This window comes from Pseudophryne corroboree, chromosome 11, assembly GCF_028390025.1.
Source record: "Pseudophryne corroboree isolate aPseCor3 chromosome 11, aPseCor3.hap2, whole genome shotgun sequence".
NCBI classification, from domain to species: Eukaryota; Metazoa; Chordata; class Amphibia; order Anura; family Myobatrachidae; genus Pseudophryne; species Pseudophryne corroboree.
The window spans coordinates 332,009,601-332,035,761 of record NC_086454.1 but is presented as its reverse complement, the minus strand read 5'-3'; the positions used below and the strand labels follow the sequence as shown (position 1 = coordinate 332,035,761).

At 48.1% G+C, this 26,161-nt stretch overlaps 1 protein-coding gene across 2 annotated transcripts in view; it reads right to left on the bottom strand.

Annotated features, from left to right (window-relative positions):
* Window positions 1-26,161, bottom strand: part of RSPRY1 (ring finger and SPRY domain containing 1) — an 83,418-nt gene that overhangs the window by 26,317 nt on the left and 30,940 nt on the right. For both annotated transcript variants that reach the window (XM_063945756.1, XM_063945757.1), the window contains exons 6-13: window positions 24,678-24,738; window positions 23,958-24,024; window positions 21,905-22,036; window positions 21,678-21,793; window positions 19,573-19,716; window positions 11,817-11,928; window positions 4,432-4,534; window positions 3,602-3,754 (exon numbers count right to left, since the gene is read on the bottom strand). In XM_063945756.1, the coding sequence (XP_063801826.1) occupies window positions 3,602-3,754; window positions 4,432-4,534; window positions 11,817-11,928; window positions 19,573-19,716; window positions 21,678-21,793; window positions 21,905-22,036; window positions 23,958-24,024; window positions 24,678-24,738 (888 nt within the window). The remainder of the gene's footprint in view (window positions 1-3,601; window positions 3,755-4,431; window positions 4,535-11,816; window positions 11,929-19,572; window positions 19,717-21,677; window positions 21,794-21,904; window positions 22,037-23,957; window positions 24,025-24,677; window positions 24,739-26,161) is intronic.

Here is a 26,161-nt window from a genome sequence, read left to right as displayed (position 1 = left end):
ACTCTCTGGAAATTTTTTCCTTGTGTGACTGCTCCCCAGCCACTCAGGCTGGCAACCGTGGTCACCAGGACCCAGTCCTGAATGCCGAATCTGCGGCCCTTTCATAGATGAGCACTCTGCAGCCACCGCAGAAGAAACACCCTTGTCCTTGGAGACAGGGTTATCCGCTGATGCATCTGAAGATGCGATCCGGACCATTTTCCCAGCAGATCCCACTGAAAGGTTCTTGCGTGAAATCTACCGAATGGGATCGCTTTGTAAGAAACCACCATTTTTCACAGGACCCTTGTGCAATGATGCACTGATACTTTTCCTGGTTTTAGGAGGTTCCTGACTAGCTCGGATAACTCCCTGGTTTTCTTCTCCGGGAGAAAACATCCTTTTCTGGACTGTGTCCAGAATCATCCCTAGGAATATTAGACGTGTCGTCGGAAAAAACTGCGATTTTGGAATATTTAGAATCCACTCGTGCTGTCGTAGAACTACTTGAGATAGTGCTACTCCGACCGCCAACTGTTCTCTGGACCTTGCCCTTATCAGGAAAGCGTCCATATTTCTTTTAGGAAGAATCATCATTTCGGCCATTACCTTGGTAAGGGCCCGGGGTGCCGTGGACAATCCAAACGGCAGCGTCTGAACTGATAGTGACAGTTCTGTACCACAAACCTGAGATACCCTTGGTGAGAAGGGCAAAATTTGGACTTGTAGGTAAGCGTCCCTGATATCCAGTGACACCATATCGTCCTGGTTCGCTATCACTGCTCTGAGTGACTCCATCTTGATTTGAACACTTGTATGTAATTGTTCAAATCTTTTAGATCTCACCGAGCCGTTTGGCTTCAGTACCACAATATAGTGTGGAATAATACCCCTTCCCTTGTTGTAGGAGGGGTACTTTGAGTATCACGTGCTGGGAATACAGCCTGTGAATTTTTTTTTTTTTTTCCCCCCAATACTGCCTCCCTGTCGGAGGGAGACGTTGGTAAAGCAGACTTCAGGAACTTGTGAGGGGAAGACGTTTTGAATTTCCAATGTACACCTGGGATACTACGTGTAGGATCCAGGAGTCCACTTGCGAGTGAGCCCACTGCGTGCTGAAACTCTTGAGATGACCCCCCACCGCACCTGAGTCCGCTTGTATGGCCCCAGCGTCATGCTGCGGACTTGGCAGAAGCTGTGGAGGACTTCTGTTCCTGGGAATGGGCTGCCTGCTGCAGTCTTCTTCCCTTTCCTCTAACCCTGGGCAGATATGACTGGCCTTTTGCCCGCCTGCCTTTATGGGTACGAAAGGACTGAGACTGAAAAGACTGTGTCCTTTTCTGCTGAGATGTGACTTGGGGTAACAAAAGTGGATTTTCCAGCTGTTGCCATGGCCACCAGGTCCGATGGACCGCCCCTTTATACGGCAATACTTCCATGTGCCGTCTGGAATCTGCATCACCTGACCACTGTCGTGTCTATAAACATCGTCTGGCAGATATGGACATCACATCTACTCTTGATGCCAGAATGCAAATATCCCTCTGCGCATCTCGCATATATAGAAATGCATCCTTAAAATGCTCTATAGTCAATAAAATATTGTTCCTGTCAAGGGTATCAATATTTTCAGTCAGGAAATCCGACCAAGCCCCCCCAGCGCTGCACATCCAGGCTGAGGCGATTGCTGGTCGTAGTATAACACCAGTATGTGTGTATATACTTCTTAGGATATTTTTCAGCTTCCTATCAGCTGGCTCCTTGAGGGCGGCCGTATCTGGAGACGGTAACGCCACTTGTTGTTATAAGCGTGTGAGCGCCTTATCCACCCTAAGGTGTGTTTCACTTCTGGCGGGAAAAGGTATACCTCCAATAATTTTCTATCGGAGGAAACCCACGTATCATCACACACTTTAATATATATCTGATTCAGGAAAAACTACAAGTAGATTATTCCCACCCTACATAATACCCTTATTTGTGGTACTTGTAGTATCAGAAATATGTAACACCTCCTTCATTGCCCTTAACATGTAACGTGTGGCCCTAAAGGAAAATACGTTTGTTTCTTCACCGTCGACACTGAGGTCAGTGTCCGTGTCTGTGTCGACCAACTGAGGTAAATGGGCGTTTTTACAAGCCCCTGACGGTGTCTGAGACGCCTGGACAGGTACTAATTTGTTTGCCGGCCGTCTCATGTCGTCAACCGACCTTGCATCGTGTTGACATTATCACGTAATTCCTAAATAAGCCATCCATTCCGGTGTCGACTCCCTAGAGAGTGACATCACCAATACAGGCAATTTGCTCCGCCTCCTCACCAACATCGTCCTCCTACATGTCGACACACACGTACCGACACACAGCACACACACAGGGAATGCTCCGATAGAGGACAGGACCCCACTAGCCCTTTGGGGAGACAGAGGGAGAGTTTGCCAGCACACACCAAAAACGCTACAATTATACAGGGACAACCCCTTATACAAGTGTTTTCCCTTATAGCATTTTCACATATGTAATCATATCGCCAAATAAGTGCCCCCCCTCTCTGTTTTAACCCTGTTTCTGTAGTGCAGTGCAGGGGAGAGCCTGGGAGCCTTCCTCACAGCAGAGCTGAGCAGGAAAATGGCGCCGTGTGCTGAGGAGAATAGGCCCCGCCCCCTAAAACGGCGGGCTCTTCTCCCGGAGTTTGTGAGATCTGGCAGGGGTTAAGTACATCCATATAGCCTCAAGGGCTATATGTGATGTATTTTAGCCATAAAAAGGTATAATACATTGCTGCCCAGGGCGCCCCCCCCCAGCGCCCTGCACCCTCAGTGACCGCTGGTATGAAGTGTGCTGACAACAATGGCGCACAGCTGCAGTGCTGTGCGCTACCTTATGGAGACTGAAAGTCTTCTGCCGCCTGTTTCCGGACCTCTGGACCTCTTCAACTTCGGCATCTGCAAGGGGGGTCGGCGGCACGGCTCCGGGACGAACCCCAGGGTGAGACCTGTGTTCCGACTCCCTCTGGAGCTAATGGTGTCCAGTAGCCTAAGAAGCCAATCCATCCTGCACGCAGGTGAGTTCACTTCTCTCCCCTAAGTCCCTCGTAGCAGTGAGCCTGTTGCCAGCAGGACTCACTGAAAATAAAAAACCTAAAAAACTTTTTCTAAGCAGCTCTTTAGGAGAGCCACCTAGATTGCACCCTGCTCGGACGGGCACAAAAACCTAACTGAGGCTTGGAGGAGGGTCATAGGGGGAGGAGCCAGTGCACACCACCTGATCCTAAAGCTTTATTTTTGTGCCCTGTCTCCTGCGGAGCTGCTAATCCCCATGGTCCTGACGGAGTCCCCAGCATCCACTTAGGACGTTAGAGAAATGAGAAAAGGAAAAAAACACCACACAATAGGACATAATACATGGAGAATCTAAGTCAGACAGTCACCCACCGGGCAGAATAAAGAATAGTGCAATACTCTAGTCCCCGATGCAAGTGACATAGGGGACTAGAGAACACACTACAGAGATAGGTGGATGAAATATACACAGGTGTCACATTATGTGGGCTTCACAAAAGGCAGCAGATTTTTCTGAATTCTTTTTAAATGACGATATATTTAGTTAGTTAGATTAATACCTTGGCAATATAACCTTCTCTTCAGGTGCCAAAACTGCATACTCATTAAAAGTGCTAAATTTGCTTGCAGGAGGATATTTAAAGGGCTTGGCTCCGAAATTAAACTCACACTGCTGGTAAGACATGAAACTTGCTGCAGCAAAAAAGCCAGACCTAAAATAGAAACATTGGAGAAATGAAAAAGAAGAAAAGGGGTTTTATCAGATAAACATCACTAAGCATCATTCTGGAATTCAATGTGTTGAGTATAAATGCACAAATATACCTATAATACACACACACACACACACACACACACACACACACACACACACACACACACACACACACACCTGGCAGGCAGTAGTGGCGCTCGGAGCATTGTTCTGCTGACTCCCACAACAACAGGTGGCTGATATTACCCTACCTGCAGTATATACCTATAATACACCCACAGCTGGCAGGCAGGAGTGGCGCTCGGAGCACTGTTCTGCTGACTCCCACAACAACAGGTGGCTGATACTACCCTACCTGCAGTCTGTACCTATAATACACACGCAGCTGGCAGGCAGGAGTGGCGCTCGGAGCTCTGTTCTGCTGCCTCCCACACCGACAGGTGACTGATATTACCCTACCTGCAGTACATATCTATAATACACAGCTGGCAGGCAGGAGTGGCTCTCGGAGCTCTGTTGCCTCCCACACCGACAGATTTCTATCCCCTATTCTTCCAGAGTACTATTAGTTTGCTCTGCGACACATGGAGCTCAGATTCCAGGTGCACGCGTGTCAACAATGTACACACAACAGTGAGAGGAAGGACAGCCACAGAGCGCTGCTGCAATACTTACGTTGCGGAAGAAAAAACTTGCTTTTCAGGAGGAAGCTGGTTCCCATTTAGTGAGAATATCATTAGTTTTTTGTGCAGATCCAATAAAAACCCAACTATGTCACCTGTGAGACATAAAAGACATTATTCATCAGTCTCACATAGGAGGCCATTTACAGAGTGTGAAAGTAAAGTATGAGTGCAGTCCGGGTCTGCACAAGTACGCGATGTGAGAAAAGAGTTTGCACAAGGAATGGGCGGAGAACAGTGAGTCAGGGTGGGGTACGGGAACCTATTTTTCTCTGACGTCCTAGTGGATGCTGGGACTCCGTAAGGACCATGGGGATATAGCGGCTCCGCAGGAGACAGGGCACAATAATAAAAGCTTTAGGATCAGGTGGTGTGCACTGGCTCCTCCCCCTATGACCCTCCTCCAAGCCTCAGTTAGATTTTTGTGCCCGACGAGAAGGGTGCAATCTAGGTGGCTCTCCTGAGCTGCTTAGAATAAAAGTTTAAGTTAGGTTTTTTATTTTCAGTGAGTCCTGCTGGCAACAGGCTCACTGCTACGAGGGACTTAGGGGAGAGAAGTAAACTCACCTGCGTGCAGGATGGATTTGCTTCTTAGGCTACTGGACACCATTAGCTCCAGAGGGAGTCGGAACACAGGTCTCACCCTGGGGTTCGTCCCGGAGCCGTGCCGCCGACCCCCCTTGCAGATGCCGAAGTTGAAGAGGTCCAGAAACAGGCGGCAGAAGACTTTCAGTCTTCATAAGGTAGCGCACAGCACTGCAGCTGTGCGCCATTGTTGTCAGCACACTTCACCAACAGTCACCAACTGTCACTGAGGGTGCAGGGCGCTGGGGGGGGCGCCCTGGGCAGCAATGTATAATACCTTTTTATGGCTAAAATACATCACATATAGCCCTTGAGGCTATATGGATGTATTTAACCCCTGCCAGATCTCACAAACTCCGGGAGAAGAGCCCGCCGAAAAGGGGGCGGGGCCTATTCTCCTCAGCACACGGCGCCATTTTCCTGCTCAGCTCTGCTGTGAGGAAGGCTCCCAGGCTCTCCCCTGCACTGCACTACAGAAACAGGGTTAAAACAGAGAGGGGGGGCACTTATTTGGCGATATGATTACATATATAAAAATGCTATAAGGGAAAACACTTGTATAAGGGGTTGTCCCTGTATAATTATAGCGTTTTTGGTGTGTGCTGGCAAACTCTCCCTCTGTCTCCCCAAAGGGCTAGTGGGGTCCTGTCCTCTATCAGAGCATTCCCTGTGTGTGTGATGTGTGTCGGTACGTGTGTGTCGACATGTAGGAGGACGATGTTGGTGAGGAGGCGGAGCAAATTGCCTGTATTGGTGATGTCACTCTCTAGGGAGTCGACACTGGAATGGATGGCTTATTTAGGAATTACGTGATAATGTCAACACGCTGCAAGGTCGGTTGACGACATGAGACGGCCGGCAAACAAATTAGTACCTGTCCAGGCGTCTCAGACACCGTCAGGGGCTTGTAAAAACGCCCATTTACCTCAGTCGGTCGACACAGACACGGACACTGACTCCAGTGTCGACGGTGAAGAAACAAACGTATTTTCCTTTAGGGCCACACGTTTCATGTTAAGGGCAATGAAGGAGGTGTTACATATTTCTGATACTACAAGTACCACAAATAAGGGTATTATGTAGGGTGTGAATAAACTACTTGTAGTTTTTCCTGAATCAGATAAATTAAATGAAGTGTGTGATGATACGTGGGTTTCCTCCGATAGAAAATTATTGGCGGTATACCCTTTCCCGCCAGAAGTTAGGGCGAGTTGGGAAACACACCTTAGGGTGGATAAGGCGCTCACACGCTTATAAAAACAAGGGGCGTTACCGTCTCCAGATACGGCAGCCCTCAAGGAGCCAGCTGATAGGAAGCTGAAAAATATCCTAAAAGTATATACACACATACTGGTGTTATACTACGACCAGCAATCGCCTCAGCCTGGATGTGCAGCGCTGAGGGGGCTTGGTCGGATTTCCTGACTGAAAATATTGATACCCTTGACAGGGACAAGATTTTATTGACTATAGATGCATTTCTATATATGCGAGATGCGCAGAGGGATATTTGCATTCTGGCATCAAGAGTAAATGTGATGTCCATATCTGCCAGACGAAGACACGACAGTGGTCAGGTGATGCAGATTCCAGACGGCACATGGAAGTATTGCCGTATAAAGGGGCGGTCCATCGGACCTGGTGGCCATGGCAACAGCTGAAAAATCCACCTTTTGTTACCCCAAGTCACATCTCAGCAGAAAAGGACACAGTCTTTTCAGTCTCAGTCCTTTCGTCCCCATAAGGGCAGGCGGGCAAAAGGGCCAGTCATATCTGCCCAGGGGTAGAGGAAAGGGAAGAAGACTGCAGCAGGCAGCCCATTCCCAGGAACAGAAGCCCTCCACAGCTTCTGCCAAGTCCGCAGCATGACGCTGGGGCCGTACAAGCGGACTCAGGTGCGGTAGGGGTTCATCTCAAGAGTTTCAGCACGCAGGGGGCTCACTCACAAGTGGACTCCTGGATCCTACACGTAGTATCCCAGGTGTACATTGGAAATTCGAGACGTCTCCCCCTCACAAGTTCCTGAAGTCTGCTTTACCAACGTCTCCCTCCGACAGGGAGGCAGTATTGGGAACAATTCACAGGCTGTATTCCCAGCAGGTGATAATCAAAGTACCCCTTCTACAACAAGGGAAGGGGTATTATTCCACACTATATTGTGGTACTGAAGCCAGACGGCTCGGTGAGATCTGAAATATTTGAACACTTACATACAAGCGTTCAAATCAAGCTGGAGTCACTCAGAGTAGTGATAGCGAACCAGGAAGAAGGGGACGATATGGTGTCACTGGATATCAGGGACGCTTACCTACATGTCCAAATTTGCCTTCTCACCAAGGGTACCTCAGGTTCGTGGTACAGAACTGTCACTATCAGTTCAGACGCTGCCGTTTGGATTGTCCACGGCACCCCGGGTCTTTACCAAGGTAATGGCCGAAATGATGATTCTTCTTAAAAGAAATATGGACGCTTTCCTGATAAGGGCAAGGTCCAGAGAACAGTTGGAGGTCGGAGTAGCACTATCTTAAGTAGTTCTACGACAGCACGAGTGGATTCTAAATATTCCAAAATCGCAGTTTTTTCCGACGACACGTCTACTGTTCCTAGGGATGATTCTGGACACAGTCCAGAAAAGGATGTTTTCTCCCGGAGAAGAAAGCCAGGGAGTTATCCGAGCTAGTCAGGAACCTCCTAAAACCAGGAAAAGTATCAGTGCATCATTGCACAAGGATCCTGTGAAAAATGGTGGTTTCTTACAAAGCGATCCCATTCGGTAGATTTCACGCAAGAACCTTTCCGTGGGATCTGCTGGAAAAATGGTCCGGATCGCATCTTCAGATGCATCAGCGGATAACCCTGTCTCCAAGGACAAGGGTGTTTCTTCTGCGGTGGCTACAGAGTGCTCATCTATGAAAGGGCCGCAGATTCGGCATTCAGGACTGGGTCCTGGTGACCACGGATGCCAGCCTGAGTGGCTGGGGAGCAGTCACACAAGGAAAAAATTTCCAGAGAGTGTGATCAAGTCTGGAGACTTCTCTCCACATAAATATACTGGAGCTAAGGGCAATTTACAATGCTCTAAGCTTAGCAAGACCTCTGCTTCAAGGTCAGCCGGTATTGATCCAGTGGGACAACATCACGGCAGTCGCCCACGTAAACAGACAGGGCGGCACAAGAAGCAGGAGGGAAATGGCAGAAACTACAAGGATTCTTCGCTGGGCGAAAAATCATGTGATAACACTCTCAGCAGTGTTCATTCCGGGAGTGGAAAACTGGGAAGCAGACTTCCTCAGCAGGCATGACCTCCACCCGGGAGAGTGGGGACTTCATCGGGAAGTCTTCCACATGATTGTAAACCGTTGGGAAAAACCAAAGGTGGACATGATGGCGTCCCGCCTGAACAAAAAACTAGACAGATATTGCGCCAGGTCAAGGGACCCTCAGGCAATAGCGGTGGACGCTCTGGTAACACTGTGGGTGTACCAGTCAGAGTATGTGTTCCCTCTTATGCCTCTCATACCAAAAGTACTGAGAATCATAAGAGGGAGATGAGTAAGAACGATACTCGTGGTTCCGGATTGGCCAAGAAGGACTTGGTACCCGAAACTTCAAGAGATGTTCACGGAAGACCCGTGGCCTCTACCTGTAAGAAAGGACCTGCTCCAGCAGGGGCCTTGTCTGTTCCAAGACTTGCCGCGTTTGACGGCATGGCGGTTGAACGCCGGATCCTGAAAGGGCATTCCAGATGAAGTCATCCCTACCCTGGTCGAAGACAGGAAGGATGTAACCGCAAAACATTTTCACCGCATTTGGTGAAGATATGTTGCGTGGTGTGAGGCCAAGAAGGCCCCTACAGAGGAATTCCAACTGGGTCGTTTCCTACATTTCCTGAAAACAGGACTGTCTGTGGGCCTAAAGTTAGGGTCCATTAAGGTTCAAATTTCGGCCCTGTCGAATTTCTTCCAGAAAGAACTGGCTTTAGTGCCTGACGTTCAGATGTTTGTAAAAGGGGTACTGCATATACAGCCTCCTTTTGTGCCCCAGTGGCACCTTGGGACCTCAATGTTGTTTTGAGTTTCCTAAAGTCACATTGGTTTGAACCACTCACCACTGTGGACTTAGCATCGTCACCTTCCATGTGAGATATTTTATTAGCCCTGGCTTCAGCCAGGCGTGTGTCAGAATTGGCGGCTTTATCATATATAAAGCCCTTACTTAATTTTTCATTCTGACAGGGCAGAATTGAGGACTCGTCCTCAATTTCTCCTTAAGGTGTTTTCTGTTTTTCACATGAACCAACCTATTGTGGTACCTGCGGGTACTAGGGACTTGGAGGACTCCAAGTTACTTGACGTTGTCAGGGCCCTGAAAAATATGTTTCCAGGACGGCTGGAGTCAGAAAATCTGACTCGCTGTTTAGCCTGTGTGCACCCAACAAGATGGGTGCTCCTGCTTCTAAGCAGACGATTGCTCGCTGGATTTGTAATACAATTCAGTTTACACATTCTGTGGCAGGCCTGCCACAGCCAAAATCTGTAAAAGCCCATTCCAAAAGGAAGGGGGCTCATCTTGGGCGACTGCCCGAGGGGTCTCGGCTTTACAGCTTTGCCGAGCAGTTACTTGGTCAGGGGCAAACGCGTTTGCTAAATTCTACAGGTTTGATACCCTGGCTGAGGAGGACATGGAGTTCTCTCATTCGGTGCTGCAGGGTCGTCCGCACTCTCCCGCCCGTTTGGGAGCTTTGGTATAATCCCCATGGTCCTTACGGAGTCCCAGCATCCACTAGGACGTCAGAGAAAATAAGATTTTACTTACCGATAAATCTATTTCTCGTAGTCCGTAGTGGATGCTGGGCGCCCATCCCAAGTGCGGATTGTCTGCAATACTTGTACATAGTTATTGTTACAAAAATCGGGTTATTTTTGTTGTGAGCCGTCTTTTCAGAGGCTCCTTCGTTGTTATCATACTGTTAACTGGGTTCAGATCACAGGTTGTACGGTGTGATTGGTGTGGCTGGTATGAGTCTTACCCGGGATTCAATATCCTTCCTTATTATGCACGCTCGTCCGGGCACAGTATCCTAACTGAGGCTTGGAGGAGGGTCATAGGGGGAGGAGCCAGTGCACACCACCTGATCCTAAAGCTTTTATTATTGTGCCCTGTCTCCTGCGGAGCCGCTATATCCCCATGGTCCTTACGGAGTCCCAGCATCCACTACGGACTACGAGAAATAGATTTATCGGTAAGTAAAATCTTATTATAACAGTGCAAAGAGAGGGCACAATCCTAACAGTGTGGATTGCTGTATGGAGGGGCATACACCCAGTGTCACTCCACCAGAGGAGTTAAAGCAGGACAAGCAGATCTTGTTGCTTATTAGAACCTTGTGTCGCCATGGTGCAGCTCCAAAACATCGCCAACGCAGCTGACCAGACAACCTTTAATCTTTAAAGCTCGGTCTTTCAAAACCTACGACTTTATTATAGCACCCCCACCTGATACTACACCCTCTGGGCTTTCTACCAGCTGCCGTCCCATCTCCACGCTGTCCCACTAGCACCTATTTTCCCAGCATTCTCTCTCAAGCTACTGTAAGCTCTCAGGAGCAGGGTGCATCCTACCCTCTGTGCCGGCAGACAGTTCTGTCTTTCATATAAGTCGTTCTGACTGCCTGGCACTGCAAAGATTTGTGGCGTCTTCAAATATTCAAATTAATGATAATGATGGTGATAATATGTGCAGTTCTATGCTCTCTGCATGTTGTAGAAAGCTTCACAAAGGAAAACTGCCACAAGGGACAGAAAAATGAAAAGCTCCAAATGTTAGCACAACTCTATTGTGTTAATACACTACTGCAGTGTTTAAGAGAGGGGGGTATAATAATGATAGTAATTGGGTAGGAGGTTGGATGTTTATGTGACATATCCACAGCACTGCTAGAGATTATTTTCACATGGAGAAAATCATGTCTATAGTGCGGATGTGTAAATGTCATATAAACATCCAACCACCTACCTAATTATTATTCTTATAACCCCCTCGCCCTCCCTGATTAAAGTAAGATGAGTGTGGGTATAATAACTTCCAAGTTGTGTAGAGATTTCCGAAAAAGATCAGGCGCGCTGCTCTAAGTGCGCTATCATAGAAGATCAGGCGTGCTGCTCTAAGTGCGCTATATTAGAAGATCAGGCGTGCTCCTCTAAGGGGCCCTACACACTCGGCGATGCGCCGCCGAGGTGCCCGACGGCCGATACGGCCAACGAGCAACCCGGCGGCGGGGGGACAGTGACGGGGGGAGTGAAGTTTCTTCACTCCCCCCGTCACCCGGCTGCATTGAAGTGCAGGCAAATATGGACGAGATCGTCCATATTGGCCTGCATGCACAGCCGACGGGAGATCAGCGATGAACGAGCGCGGGGCCGCGCATCGTTCATCGCTGGAGTCTCCACACTGAAAGATATGAACGAGTTCTCGTTCATTTATGAACGAGATCGTTCATATCTTTCAGAATATCGGCATGTGTGTAGGGCCTATAAGTGTGCTATATTAGAAGATCAGGCGTGCTCCTCTAAGTGCTGCTGTATTTATAAAGGATATTTATACTACAGACAAAATACATTGAATTGCAAAATGCATCATTATACACTGTAAATACAATATCATCATTTTGGTCTATTAACGTTTTCTAAACCCCAAGGCTAAGCCTGCTCTTGTTTTCATCTTTTACATTTTACTCGGTGGGTAAATGCTAACTCATGCTTTAGGGTTACTGGTTGGTTCAGGGGTTCTTACCTTCTTTCCAGCAGGGATGTTGGTGAGCTTTACTCTTCGCGTTGTACCAGATCAGCTGCCTGCAGCCGTCGTAGGCACAGGAATACTCATCGTCCCCGATGCCATATCCTTCCTAGTTGTACACAGACACATGGGTGAAAGAGACAGGACTCATTTTTAATATGTGATTGGGCACAATTGGCATTTAACAATTATAAGAACGATACGGTCAGCAATTAAAGGGAACATGCCAAATTTGAAATAACTGCAAATTTATAAAGTACCTGGGGCCTTATGTTGGTGCACAAATATAAATATTCCACAGGGAACAGAGCAGAGTAAATGGCTGCACACTATATGGAAATGCAGGCACTCGCCCCCCCCACCCCCAGTCCATAACCGCCCCTCTCTCAGTCTGATCAGTATTATTAATATTAGCAGAAGCAGGTTATGAGGCTGTAACATCTCCTTGCAGTATCACTTTCACCTGCGACAGCTTGCAGCACACACAGGAGTCATTTGGTCTATCGGGGGTGCCCTCTAGTGGCCACCAGTGCACGTAACAGAGGTGAGGAGCGGCGTTAGCCTTTTACTATATAGGATAAGCTTCCAGCGGAACGGTGATGTGAGGACAGGGTAGAGAGAGTACAATGCAGGCTCTCACATTGCACCCATCTGTATACACAGCTCAGTGTTTACTGTGGGTTCTCCTTACAGAGTGGGGTTTTAGCACTTACTGCATTAGTCACTATGTAAACCCCTAATAGATCCAAACAGGACAGGTTCTGCTGAACAGTTTACCTGGCCTACCTCACTGTGTGGGCAGGACCTAGCTCACCTGTGGGTATAAGGCATACGTGGGCGAGGTCAGACATAACCTGACAAGTCACCTCATTTCAGTGAAAAGAATGTAAGTAGTAGAGATTAGTGATGAGCACCGGAAATTTTTCGGGTTTTGTGTTTTGGTTTTGGGTTCGGTTCCGCGGCCGTGTTTTGGGTTCGAACGCGTTTTGGCAAAACCTCACCGAATTTTTTTTGTCGGATTCGGGTGTGTTTTGGATTCGGGTGTTTTTTTCAAAAAACCCTAAAAAACAGCTTAAATCATAGAATTTGGGGGTCATTTTGATCCCAAAGTATTATTAACCTCAATAACCATAATTTCCACTCATTTTCAGTCTATTCTGAACACCTCACACCTCACAATATTATTTTTAGTCCTAAAATTTGCACCGAGGTCGCTGGATGGCTAAGCTAAGCGACCCAAGTGGCCGACACAAACACCTGGCCCATCTAGGAGTGGCACTGCAGTGTCACGCAGGATGGCCCTTCCAAAAAACACTCCCCAAACAGCACATGACGCAAAGAAAAAAAGAGGCGCAATGAGGTAGCTGTGTGAGTAAGCTAAGCGACCCAAGTGGCCGACACAAACACCTGGCCCATCTAGGAGTGGCACTGCAGTGTCACGCAGGATGGCCCTTCCAAAAAACACTCCCCAAACAGCACATGACGCAAAGAAAAAAAAGAGGCGCAATGAGGTAGCTGTGTGAGTAAGCTAAGCGACCCTAGTGGCCGACACAAACACCTGGCCCATCTAGGAGTGGCACTGCAGTGTCACGCAGGATGGCCCTTCCAAAAAACACTCCCCAAACAGCACATGACGCAAAGAAAAAAAGAGGCGCAATGAGGTAGCTGTGTGAGTAAGCTAAGCGACCCTAGTGGCCGACACAAACACCTGGCCCATCTAGGAGTGGCACTGCAGTGTCACGCAGGATGGCCCTTCCAAAAAACACCCCCCAAACAGCACATGACGCAAAGAAAAAAAGAGGCGCAATGAGGTAGCTGTGTGAGTAAGCTAAGCGACCCTAGTGGCCGACACAAACACCTGGCCCATCTAGGAGTGGCACTGCAGTGTCACGCAGGATGGCCCTTCCAAAAAACACCCCCCAAACAGCACATGACGCAAAGAAAAATGAAAGAAAAAAGAGGTGCAAGATGGAATTGTCCTTGGGCCCTCCCACCCACCCTTATGTTGTTTAAACAGGACATGCACACTTTAACCAACCCATCATTTCAGTGACAGGGTCTGCCACACGACTGTGACTGAAATGACGGGTTGGTTTGGACCCCCACCAAAAAAGAAGCAATTAATCTCTCCTTGCACAAACTGGCTCTACAGAGGCAAGATGTCCACCTCATCATCATCCTCCGATATATCACCGTGTACATCCCCCTCCTCACAGATTATCAATTCGTCCCCACTGGAATCCACCATCTCAGCTCCCTGTGTACTTTGTGGAGGCAATTGCTGCTGGTCAATGTCTCCACGGAGGAATTGATTATAATTCATTTTAATGAACATCATCTTCTCCACATTTTCTGGATGTAACCTCGTACGCCGATTGCTGACAAGGTGAGCGGCGGCACTAAACACTCTTTCGGAGTACACACTTGTGGGAGGGCAACTTAGGTAGAATAAAGCCAGTTTGTGCAAGGGCCTCCAAATTGCCTCTTTTTCCTGCCAGTATAAGTACGGACTGTCTGACGTGCCTACTTGGATGCGGTCACTCATATAATCCTCCACCATTCTTTCAATGGGGAGAGAATCATATGCAGTGACAGTAGACGACATGTCCGTAATCGTTGTCAGGTTCTTCAGTCCGGACCAGATGTCAGCATCAGCAGTCGCTCCAGACTGCCCTGCCAGCGGGTGGGCTCGGAATTCTGAGCCTTTTCCTCGCACCCCCAGTTGCGGGAGAATGTGAAGGAGGAGATGTTGACAGGTCGCGTTCCGCTTGACTTGACAATTTTGTCACCAGCAGTTCTTTGAACCCCAGCAGACTTGTGTCTGCCGGAAAGAGAGATCCAAGGTAGGTTTTAAATCTAGGATCGAGCACGGTGGCCAAAATGTAGTGCTCTGATTTCAACAGATTGACCACCCGTGAATCCTTGTTAAGCGAATTAAGGGCTCCATCCACAAGTCCCACATGCCTAGCGGAATCGCTCTGTGTTAGCTCCTCCTTCAATGTCTCCAGCTTCTTCTGCAAAAGCCTGATGAGGGGAATGACCTGACTCAGGCTGGCAGTGTCTGAACTGACTTCACGTGTGGCAAGTTCAAAAGGTTGCAGAACCTTGCACAACATTGAAATCATTCTCCACTGCGCTTGAGACAGGTGCATTCCACCTCCTATATCGTGCTCAGTTGTATAGGCTTGAATGGCCTTTTGCTGCTCCTCCAACCTCTGAAGCATATAGAGGGTTGAATTCCACCTCGTTACCACTTCTTGCTTCAGATGATGGCAGGGCAGGTTCAGGCGTTTTTGGTGGTGCTCCAGTCTTCTGTACGTGGTGCCTGTACGCCGAAAGTGTCCCGCAATTCTTCTGGCCACCGACAGCATCTCTTGCACGCCCCTCTCGTTTTTTAAATAATTCTGCACCACCAAATTCAAGGTATGTGCAAAACATGGGACGTGCTGGAATTTGCCCATATTTAATGCACACACAATATTGCTGGCGTTGTCCGATGCCACAAATCCACAGGAGAGTCCAATTGGGGTAAGCCATTCTGCGATGATCTTCCTCAGTTGCCGTAAGAGGTTTTTAGCTGTGTGCGTATTCTGGAAAGCGGTGATACAAAGCGTAGCCTGCCTAGGAAAGAGTTGGCGTTTGCGAGATGCTGCTACTGGTGCCGCCGCTGCTGTTCTTGCGGCGGGAGTCCATACATCTACCCAGTGGGCTGTCACAGTCATATAGTCCTGAGCCTTCCCTGCTCCACTTGTCCGTGGTTAAGTGGACATTGGGTACAACTGCATTTTTTAGGACACTGGTGAGTCTTTTTCTGAGGTCTGTGTACATTTTCGGTATCGCCTGCCTAGAGAAATGGAACCTAGATGGTATTTGGTACCGGGGACACAGTACCTCCAACAAGTCTCTAGTTGCCTCTGCAGTAATGATGGATACCGGAACCACGTTTCTCACCGCCCAGGATGCCAAGGCCTCAGTTATCCGCTTTGCAGCAGGATGACTGCTGTGATATTTCATCTTCCTTGCAAAGGACTGTTGGACAGTCAATTGCTTGGTGGAAGTAGTAAAAGTGGTCTTACGAGTACGACTTCCCCTCTGGGATGACCATCGACTCCCAGCAGCAACAACAGCAGCGCCAGCAGCAGTAGGCGTTACACGCAAGGATGCATCGGAGGAATCCCAGGCAGGAGAGGACTCGTCAGAATTGCCAGTGACATGGCCTGCAGGACTATTGGCATTCCTGGGGAAGGAGGAAATTGACACTGAGGGAGTTGGTGGGGTGGTTTGCGTGAGCTTGGTTACAAGAGGAAGGGATTTACTGGTCAGTGGACTGCTTCCGCCCAAAGTTTTTGAACTTGTCACTGACTTATGATGAATGCGCTGCAGGTGACGTATAAGGGAGGATGTTCCGAGGTGGTTAACGTCCTTACCCCTACTTATTACAGCTTGACAAAGGCAACACACGGCTTGACAAATGTTGTCCGCATTTCTGTTGAAATACTTCCACACCGAAGAGCTGATTTTTTTGGTATTTTCACCAGGCATGTCAATGGCCCTATTCCTCCCACGGACAACAGGTGTCTCCCCGGGTGCCTGACTTAAACAAACCACCTCACCATCAGAATCCTCCTGGTCAATTTCCTCCCCAGCGCCAGCAACACCCATATCCTCCTCATCCTGGTGTACTTCAACACTGACATCTTCAATCTGACTATCAGGAACTGGACTGCGGGTGCTCCTTCCAGCACTTGCAGGTGGCGTGCAAATGGTGGAAGGCGCATGCTCTTCACGTCCAGTGTTGGGAAGGTCAGGCATCGCAAACGACACAATTGGACTCTCCTTGTGGATTTGTGATTTCGAAGAACGCACAGTTCTTTGCTGTGCTTTTGCCAGCTTGAGTCTTTTCATTTTTCTAGCGAGAGGCTGAGTGCTTCCATCCTCATGTGAAGCTGAACCCCTAGCCATGAACATAGGCCAGGGCCTCAGCCGTTCCTTGCCACTCCGTGTGGTAAATGGCATATTGGCAAGTTTACGCTTCTCCTCCGACAATTTTATTTTAGATTTTTGAGTCCTTTTTTTACTGATATTTGGTGTTTTGGATTTTACATGCTCTGTACTATGACATTGGGCATCGGCCTTGGCAGACGACGTTGCTGGCATTTCATCGTCTCGGCCATGACTAGTGGCAGCAGCTTCAGCACGAGGTGGAAGTCGATCTTGATCTTTCCCTATTTTTGGAACCTCAACATTTTTGTTCTCCATATTTTAATAGGCACAACTAAAAGGCACCTCAGGTAAACAATGGAGATGGATGGATACTAGTATACTTATGGATTGACGAGCGACTGCCGACACAGAGGTAGCTACAGCCGTGGACTACCGTACTGCGTCTGCTGCTAATATAGACTGGATGATAATGATATAAAAAATATATATATATATCACTACTGCAGCCGGACAGGTACCGTATATACTCGAGTATAAGTCGACCCGAATATAAGCCGAGGCACCTAATTCTACCACAAAAACCTGGGAAAACTTATTGACTCGAGTATAAGCCTAGGGTGGGAAATGCAGCTCTAGCCGTACACAGCCCTCAGTGCCAGATATGCCCTCATAGTGCCAGATATGCCCCCACAGTGCTGCCAGATATGCCCCCACAGTGCTGCCAGATATGCCCCCACAGTGCTGCCAGTTATGCCCCCACAGTGCTGCCAGATATGCCCCCACAGTGCTGCCAGATATGCCCCCACAGTGCTGCCAGATATGCCCCCACAGTGCTGCCAGATATGCCCCCACAGTGCTGCCAGATATGCCCCCACAGTGCTGCCAGATATGCCCCCACAGTGCTGCCAGATATGCCCCCACAGTGCTGCCAGATATGCCCCCACAGTGCTGCCAGATATGCCCCCACAGTGCTGCCAGTTATGCCCCCACAGTGCTGCCAGATATGCCCCCACAGTGCTGCCAGTTATGCCCCCACAGTGCTGCCAGTTATGCCCCCACAGTGCTGCCAGATATGCCCCCACAGTGCTGCCAGATATGCCCCCACAGTGCTGCCAGATACGTTCCCTCCCCAAGTGCCAGGTATGCCCCACAGTGCTGTTACTTACCCCTCCGTCGATCCCGCGCTGTCTTCTGGAGGGACACGAAGCACACAGCGTGCGCGGCTCTCCTGTGTCCCTCCTGCATCTTCGGCGGCCGCGGCGGGTCTATTATAGGAAGTGCCGGTTCGTGATCAGAGGTCACGAACGGGTATTTCCTGTAATAGAACCGCCGCTGCTGCCGCCGGAGATGCAGGAGGGACACAGGAGCGCCGCGCGCTGTGCGCTCCATGTCCCTCCTTCACACTGCTCTGCCTCTGCCTGCACTGACTCGAGTATAAGCCGAGGTGGCTTTTTCAGCACAAAAAAAAGTGCTGAAAAAGTCGGCTTATACTCGAGTATATACGGTATATATTATATAACGACGGACCTGCTGGACACTGTCAGCTCAGCACTGCAGACTCCTAAAGTAAGCTACTAGTATCAAGAAGATAGAAAAAAAAAAAAAACACCACGGGTAGGTGGTATACAATTATGGATGGACGAGCGACTGCCGACACAGAGGTAGCTACAGCCGTGGACTACCGTACTGCGTCTGCTGCAGTGCTAATATAGACTGGATGATAATGATATAAAAAATATATATATATCACTACTGCAGCCGGACAGGTATATATTATATAATGACGGACCTGCTGGACACTGTCAGCAGAATGCGTTTATAGAATAAAAACACCACACGACGAGTGTTTAACTTTTTCAGGCAGACAATCACAATATACTGGTGGTCAGTGGTCACTGGTCAGTCACACTGGCACTGGCAGTGGCACTCTGGCAGCAAAAGTGTGCACTGTTAAAATATGTACTCCTGCTATAACTGCTCCCCAGTCTCCCCCACAATTAAGCTGTGTGAGCAGTGAGCACTCAGCACAGTCAGATATACAGTATTACATAGATGATGCAGCACACTGAGGCTGAGCACAGATATGGTATGTGACTGTGTCACACTGTGTATCGTTTTTTTTCAGGCAGAGAACGGATTAATTAAACTGGTGGTCACTGGTCACACTATCAGCAAGTAGTACTCCGTCCTAATATGCTCCCCAAAATTAGTAAATCAAGTGTCTCTACTCTCTACTACTCTCTAGTCTACTCTAAACGGAGAGGACGCCAGCCACGTCCTCTCCCTATCAATCTCAATGCACGTGTGAAAATGGCGGCGACGCGCGGCTCCTTATATAGAATCCGAGTCTCGCGATAGAATACGAGCCTCGCGAGAATCCGACAGCGGGATGATGACGTTCGGGCGCGCTCGGGTTAGCCGAGCAAGGCGGGAAGATCCGAGTCTGCCTCGGACCCGTGTAAAAAGCGTGAAGTTCGGGGGGGGTTCGGTTTCCGAGAAACAGAACCCGCTCATCTCTAGTAGAGATGAGCGGATTCGGTTTTACTCGGGTCTCAAAACGGCATCTTATTGGCTCACGGATGTCACGTGTTTTGGATAGCCAATAAGATGCCGTTTTGAGAACCGAGTAAAACCGAATCCGCTCATCACTAGTAAGTAGTACTACTATGCAGAATAGAGCACACTGGAGAGATAGGAAAATAAATGGCACATTGGATACAAATGTAAAAGCTGCTGCAGACTTCTATGTACAGAAAAGCCAATGTTGCATTACTTACAATGATTAGAAGTTGTTCCGGAAGTTACTTACATGATTGAGGAACTTGCTGTCCTTGGTCGCCCAGCCTATCTGCATAACCCCGGAGGTAATGACGGTCACTTCGTAGTACCACACACCGGAGTCCACGCAGAATGTGCAGCGAACACTCTCAAAGGAGGAAGCGTCACAGCGGGCCTGGCAGACAGGGGAGTGCGCGGTTATTCTCCATTCAGGCAGGTGCACGTGTAATGACCCCCTTGTATGGTAACGGCTGACACCCTAACAATCCCCCTACTGTAGTAATAAAAGTGATTTTCCAGCCAATACCTTAGAATATATTAGTAATTGGACCAGACATTTCCAGCACGTCATTTATTACCATCTAATATACTAATGATTGTGTTAGTCATTGCTGCCAGAGCTGCGTTGTATGACTCGGTTTCTGTGACATTGCGTGAAGGAGAGGTGAGGCTAAGAGACTCTGATAGTACATTAGAATGCCTGGGTGTACTGTGGCTGATGTAATCTAGGGACGGACAATATACCCGCGTTTCAACAGTACTACTGAAAAACGCAAGGCAATATGGCATGGTAATATGGCTAACCTGCATTATTCAAGCACTACGGGAGTATACAGAGTCGCATTGTAATCACCACGTGATGTATACAAACATACACACATTAGTAAATAGGTATATTTTTTCATACATATACAGATGCGTCCTCATACATCCAGCCTCGATATGCCACGTAACGCGAGATGACTGGTGAGAGAGAGCCGCCAGGTCCCGTGCATCTCTGCCAAAGCTGGGCATCATTTTTTGCCGAAAATGCGTTTTAGTTTCAACGTAATGCGACTAGGATGCACGAGTTATAGGGTGGCCAATCCCGGGCCATTTTCTCAATCCTGGGTATCGGGATTGAAAAATAATCCGGATTGGTTTGTCTCCTGTGTCAACACCCCTCCCCCTCGCACCGCCCACTTAACTCACCACCATGGTAACTGGGAGAGCGGGTGGGTAACTTCCAACGGTTCAGTGAGGTCTGTGCGGCGGCTGGCTGCGCAGCGTGACCTTTGACTTCAAGTCACGCTGCGCAGGGGGAACCGGCAGGAGGGAGCAGGGCAGCGTCTGAGCCTCCTGAGGACGATCAATGCTGCCTGGCATTAAAAAAAAAAAAACAAGGACCGCCTGACCCCGAAATCCCCGGGATTGGAGCTTCCAATCCCACGATTGAATCCCGGCAGATTTGTGGCCTAAATCCCTGGATCCCGATCCCAGGATTGGCAGGCCCTAATGAGGAGGCTGTGCTGATTAATGTGATATATGACACTTGTATATCTGTGTGTGACTGAGTCTGTATATGGAGCAGAACAGAACTTGTATTGGAAAAAGCTGCGGCTGCTGCAATGTAGCACTTCATGTACAGACTCAGAGACTCAGTCACACACAGATATACACAGGTGTCACATACCACATTAATCAGCACAGTCTCCTCGTGTGTCCAAGTTACACTGCAATGCTACTAAAGGAAGCAGTCAGGATTCCAGGTGTCGGTATCCCAGCAGTCAGAATATCGACATCGGAATACCGACCCTATTCTGAATGCAGACACCGGTATCCAGAATGGTTGCACCATCCCGGCACCGGAATCCAGACAGCCGGGATCCCGAACGAGCACTGACCGCGGCGCACCACAGGTAAGCCGCTGGGGGTTAGGACTAGGCTGCGTCTCGGGGGGTTAGGGTTAGGCAGCAGGTTAGGGTTAGGCACCCTCCTCAGAGGTGAACGGCATAAGGTGTAGACAGGAACCACCTTCCCACATCTCTGATCTGTCATTCAGCTGTAATCAGAAGGCCCCACCCAGTTGTGTCACATGACTTATTTGAACAGTCCTTCCTAAATACAGTCTTTAACAGAGCTGTATTGCAGAGCCATGAATGAACAGTTCAACGCATGATAATGCTACCGTACTTGTCAGGTCTTGGCGTCTAGCAACTGGAAACCCCCCCAATGTGTGTGCGTGTGGGTAAGGGGTGGTTAGATGAAGAAAATGTAGTAGGATACACAAACACACCTATGAGAATCACATGATACAGGTATCTGTTCTATAAAATGGTTACAATTGTTTATAAAATATAAGAACACAATCCTTACTTCTAATCCGTAGGGAGAAATTTTGAGGTACTCGCTCACATCGTTACTATTGAGCATGGCGTTAATTGGCGTCAAGTCGGCTTTCTCATACGTCAGCTTTCTACCTTCTTTTAAAACTGCAACAGACACAGGATGATTTAGTAGAAAATACAGCCGATTTCCTCTCATTATAATATAAAGCGGTAGCACCATGGGCGTCTCTCTGGCACCACAAAGGAAGTACTTACACAGGTTGTCTAAGCTCCACTGGGCGCAGAAGCCGACCTGACGCTTCAGGAAGTCCCCGTTATATGTCCAGGTCTCCAGCAACAGGAGACGGTCGCTAATCTGAGACTCGGAAACAGTCATTTTATTCTCACCTGAGATGAGGAGGAATAAGGGAACTGACTTAAGAGACACTAAATCTATATGCATACATGTATTTTATACAAACTGACTTTTATATACAGGTTGAGTATCCCTTATCCAAAATGCTTGGGACCAGAGGTATTTTGGATATCGGATTTTTCCGTATTTTGGAATAATTGCATACCATAAGGAGATATCATGGTGATGGGAACTAAATCTAAGCACAGAATGCATTTATGTTACATATACACCTTATACACACAGCCTGAAGGTCATTTTAGACAATATTTTTTATAACTTTGTGCATTAAACAAAGCGTGTGTACATTCACACATTTCATTTATGTTTCATATACACCTTATATACACAGCCTGAAGGTCATTTAATACAATATTTTTAATAACTTTGTGTATTAAACAGAGTTTGTGTACATTGAGCCATCAAAAAACAAAGGTTTCACTATCTCACTCTCACTCAAAAAAGTCCGTATTTCGGAATATTCCGTATTTCGGAATATTTGGATATGGGATACTCAACCTGTATTTTCTTTTGGTAAAAATTCTGTATGTAAATAGAGATGAAGATTTAACCCCATACAAACCACTTATTTATTTAATTAACAATTATTCATATAGCGCACACATATTCCGCAGCGCTTTACAGAGAATATTTGGCCATTCACATCAGCCCCTGCCCCAGTGGAGTTTACAATCTATGGGGGGGGTCATTCCAACCGGTTCGCACACATCGGTTCTTCGCTGCGGTGCGAACGGATCGGAAATGCGCACGCGTGGCGGACGCATTGCGCACGCACGTCGTCACCGGGAAACGACGCCGCCAGCGACAAATGTGATCGCGGCGTCGATCGCATGAAGATGGACAGGCGGGAGGCGTTCCGGTGGCAGATACTCACCGTTTCCAGACGTTTTCGGGGAGTGGTAAGAGAAACGCAGGCGTGTCCAGGCGAACGTCTGACGTCAAAGCCGGGACCTGCATTGCTGGAGCCGTAGCACAGGGTAAGTAGGTCTAGGGCTGGTCTTGTTTTGTGTGAAACTTTTTTAGCATAGCAGGGCTGCACAAGCGTTCGCAGCCCTGCTATGCTAAAATACACTCCCCCCATAGGCGGAGATTAGATGATCGCACCAGCAGCAAAAAAGTTGCTTGGTGCGATCAACTCGGAATGAGGGCCTCTATTCCCTACCACATGTACACGCACACACATTCACGCTAGGGATAATTTTGTTGGGAGTCAATTAACCTACCAGTATATTTTTGGATTGTGGAAGGAAACCGGAGTAGCCAGAGGAAACCCACGCAAGCACGGGGAGAATATACAAACTCCACACAGTTAGGGCCATGGTGGGAACCGAACCCATGACCTCAGTGCTGCGAGTCAGTAATGCTAACCACCCGTGCTGCCCAATTTATGCCGCCTCCCTGCTCCTTCACCGGGACTTGTAGTTCCACACCTAAAGCAACTGGAAAACACACAACTTGCCGAAGTAGTACTGTATGGAACTTGAAGGCAAAATGAGTATCCACAGCTGCTGTATGTGAACTTACCCAGCATGCTTAGCATTTAGGAGTGGCACAGGATGCAGATTCCCTTCTACGCTGTCTGGTCACCACTTTATGGAGGTGTTTATTTAATAGTTAATGGTTGTCTCTGGGTTTGTAAGCACGGTTTGCGTTGGACTATAGGAAAACAAACCAAAAGATAGGGCACCATTCATTATTAGCCAAGCCTGCACAGCCGGGGAAGGGGGTCCTTCTATTGAAGCTGGTATTGCCTCTTTAGTTTGATGATCAGGTCAGTACCAGCATATAAACTATTGTACACTATCACTAGCTGTAAGCTATCGTACACAGACGTCACATACAGTCAGCCTGGCCGGAGATCAAATCAGGCCCCACTCTGGAAACTGCTCTTACTTGTTTGTGAGAATTTCTCCAGTGCAATAAGTGCAAACAGAATGACCATGGGATGGAATCTGTAGTTCTGAAAGAGAGAATGTGTAGATTAGGAGGCTAGTCTATAGAACACATGATAAACCAGGATGTCTATATGCAAACACAGGGCCCAATAGTTGTATGCTATGCCAATGTATTCACAGGTGACAGCGCACGCATCTAAGGACAGGATGTACTAAGCATCGCTTCCGCGATGTGGAACATTCCGCCACTTACCGCATCTATACTAGCTGTATATGTACTTACATGCCATTAGTATCACAAAAAGGACAGTTCTCCCAATAAGAGCTGACCTTTGAGATGACGCGGATAGATGGGATCTCTCTCAGAGCCAAATGCGGAAAGAAGCCCATAGGCTTCTATAGGGTAACGCCAACAAAAGCTGGAGCTACCCACCGCACCAAAGCACCGGGATGCGGGTTTGGTGCATATAGGAAATGCATCCAAAGCCCTTTTTTCAGGTTTTTGGCCACATTTCCCCTTTAGTACATATCGCGCTGAGACACACTACTAGCCTCCTGTCGCAGATGCGCCCTCCTCCAATTAGAATGTAAGCTCTCTCCTAAGCAGGGCCCTCCCTACTCTTTGTTTTCAGGTCTGCATTTATGTGGTCTGCCTTGTATGCCCTGTTTCAGGTAGGTCTTGTTCTTCATTACTATCCGGAGCCAGGTTCATACTTACCAAACTCTCTAACAAATATTCCAAAATCCCAGGGCTCAGTAAAGACACACTGGCAGGTCCTAAAAAAGAGAGAACGCATAGATTATAAAATAATAATAATTTTTTCCGACAGCTATAGATCGCGCACTCAAACCTCATCCTAAGTTAGGTCAGTATCCACTGGTTCATTAACATATACTTCTAATTAGGGTAAGACGGTCATCTGAAAGCGGAGCTGCCACCAGGAGGAGCTTGGCATTTAATTTATTTAAATGGATCGCATTGTACCCCTTAAATATGCTTACTGGTGATGTTATCTACTATTAGATGATCCGGCTCCTCTTTCCGCATCTCCCAGTCAGTAGGAACTACAAATTGCAGACGTGCAAGAACGAGGCGGACGCTGCCTAGACAGCAGACCCTCTCACTCGTGGCGTCTCTATGCCTCTACGCATCTTGTTAATGCACTTGTTGCTATGGCAATGAGCTGGTATAGAGGAGCTAAAGAAGGGCGATAGTATTGCTCAGGGCCGTAACTAGGTGTGGGCGGATGGTGCTTAGCACACAGCGCAGTTGCTCTGTGGGCGCACCATCCGCAGCGCTGCCCGCTGTACTGTACAATGTTTTTGGGGCGCTTAACTCCTTTGTCAAGGTGTGAGGAGAAGGACTTCTCCTAACATCTTGTCAAAGTAGTTAAGCACCCCGAAACGTTGGACAACATGATGTGATTGATTCCAATATACTTTTTGACGTTTGAACGACTCCGTGTGCTGCAGTGTCTTTTTTTCTCTATTGATTCCACTACTGAGGGCACCGGGGCGCATTGTTGCTTAAACGGAGTGCCGGGCTGTATGTTATACACACAGTACATTATATATATATATATATATATATATATATACATACACACACATATATATTTATTACTGCTGTAATGTGATTAACGGGCGCTACTGTGTGGTGTAATGTGATTAACGGGCGCTACTGTGTGGTGTAATGTGAATAACGGGCGCTACTGTGCGAAGTAATGTGATTAACGGGCGCTACTGTGCGAAGTAATGTGATTAACGGGCGCTACTGTGCGAAGTAATGTGATTAACGGGCGCTACTGTGTGGTGTAATGTGATTAACGGGCGCTACTGTGTGGTGTAATGTGAATAACGGGCGCTACTGTGCGGTGTAATGTGAATAAAGCGGACACTATCCCTATTTTACATATGGGGGTGTAAAAGGGAGCTCTGTGGTCACGCCCCTTCTCCATAAAGATACGCCCATATATATTTGATACGCGCCTACGGCACGCACTGGCCATTTTTTATATATAAGGGGGGGGGGGGGAGGGGGGCGCCAGTGCTATTTCTTGCACACAGAGCTAAAATGTCTGGTTACGGCACTGGTATTGCTCACATCCGCCACACCACAGTGCACTCCTCCTGCTGGGCGTAGAACATATTGATCTTTGTAAATAAATAAAACCCCATATCCCTCCTCCTGGTGATGGGGCC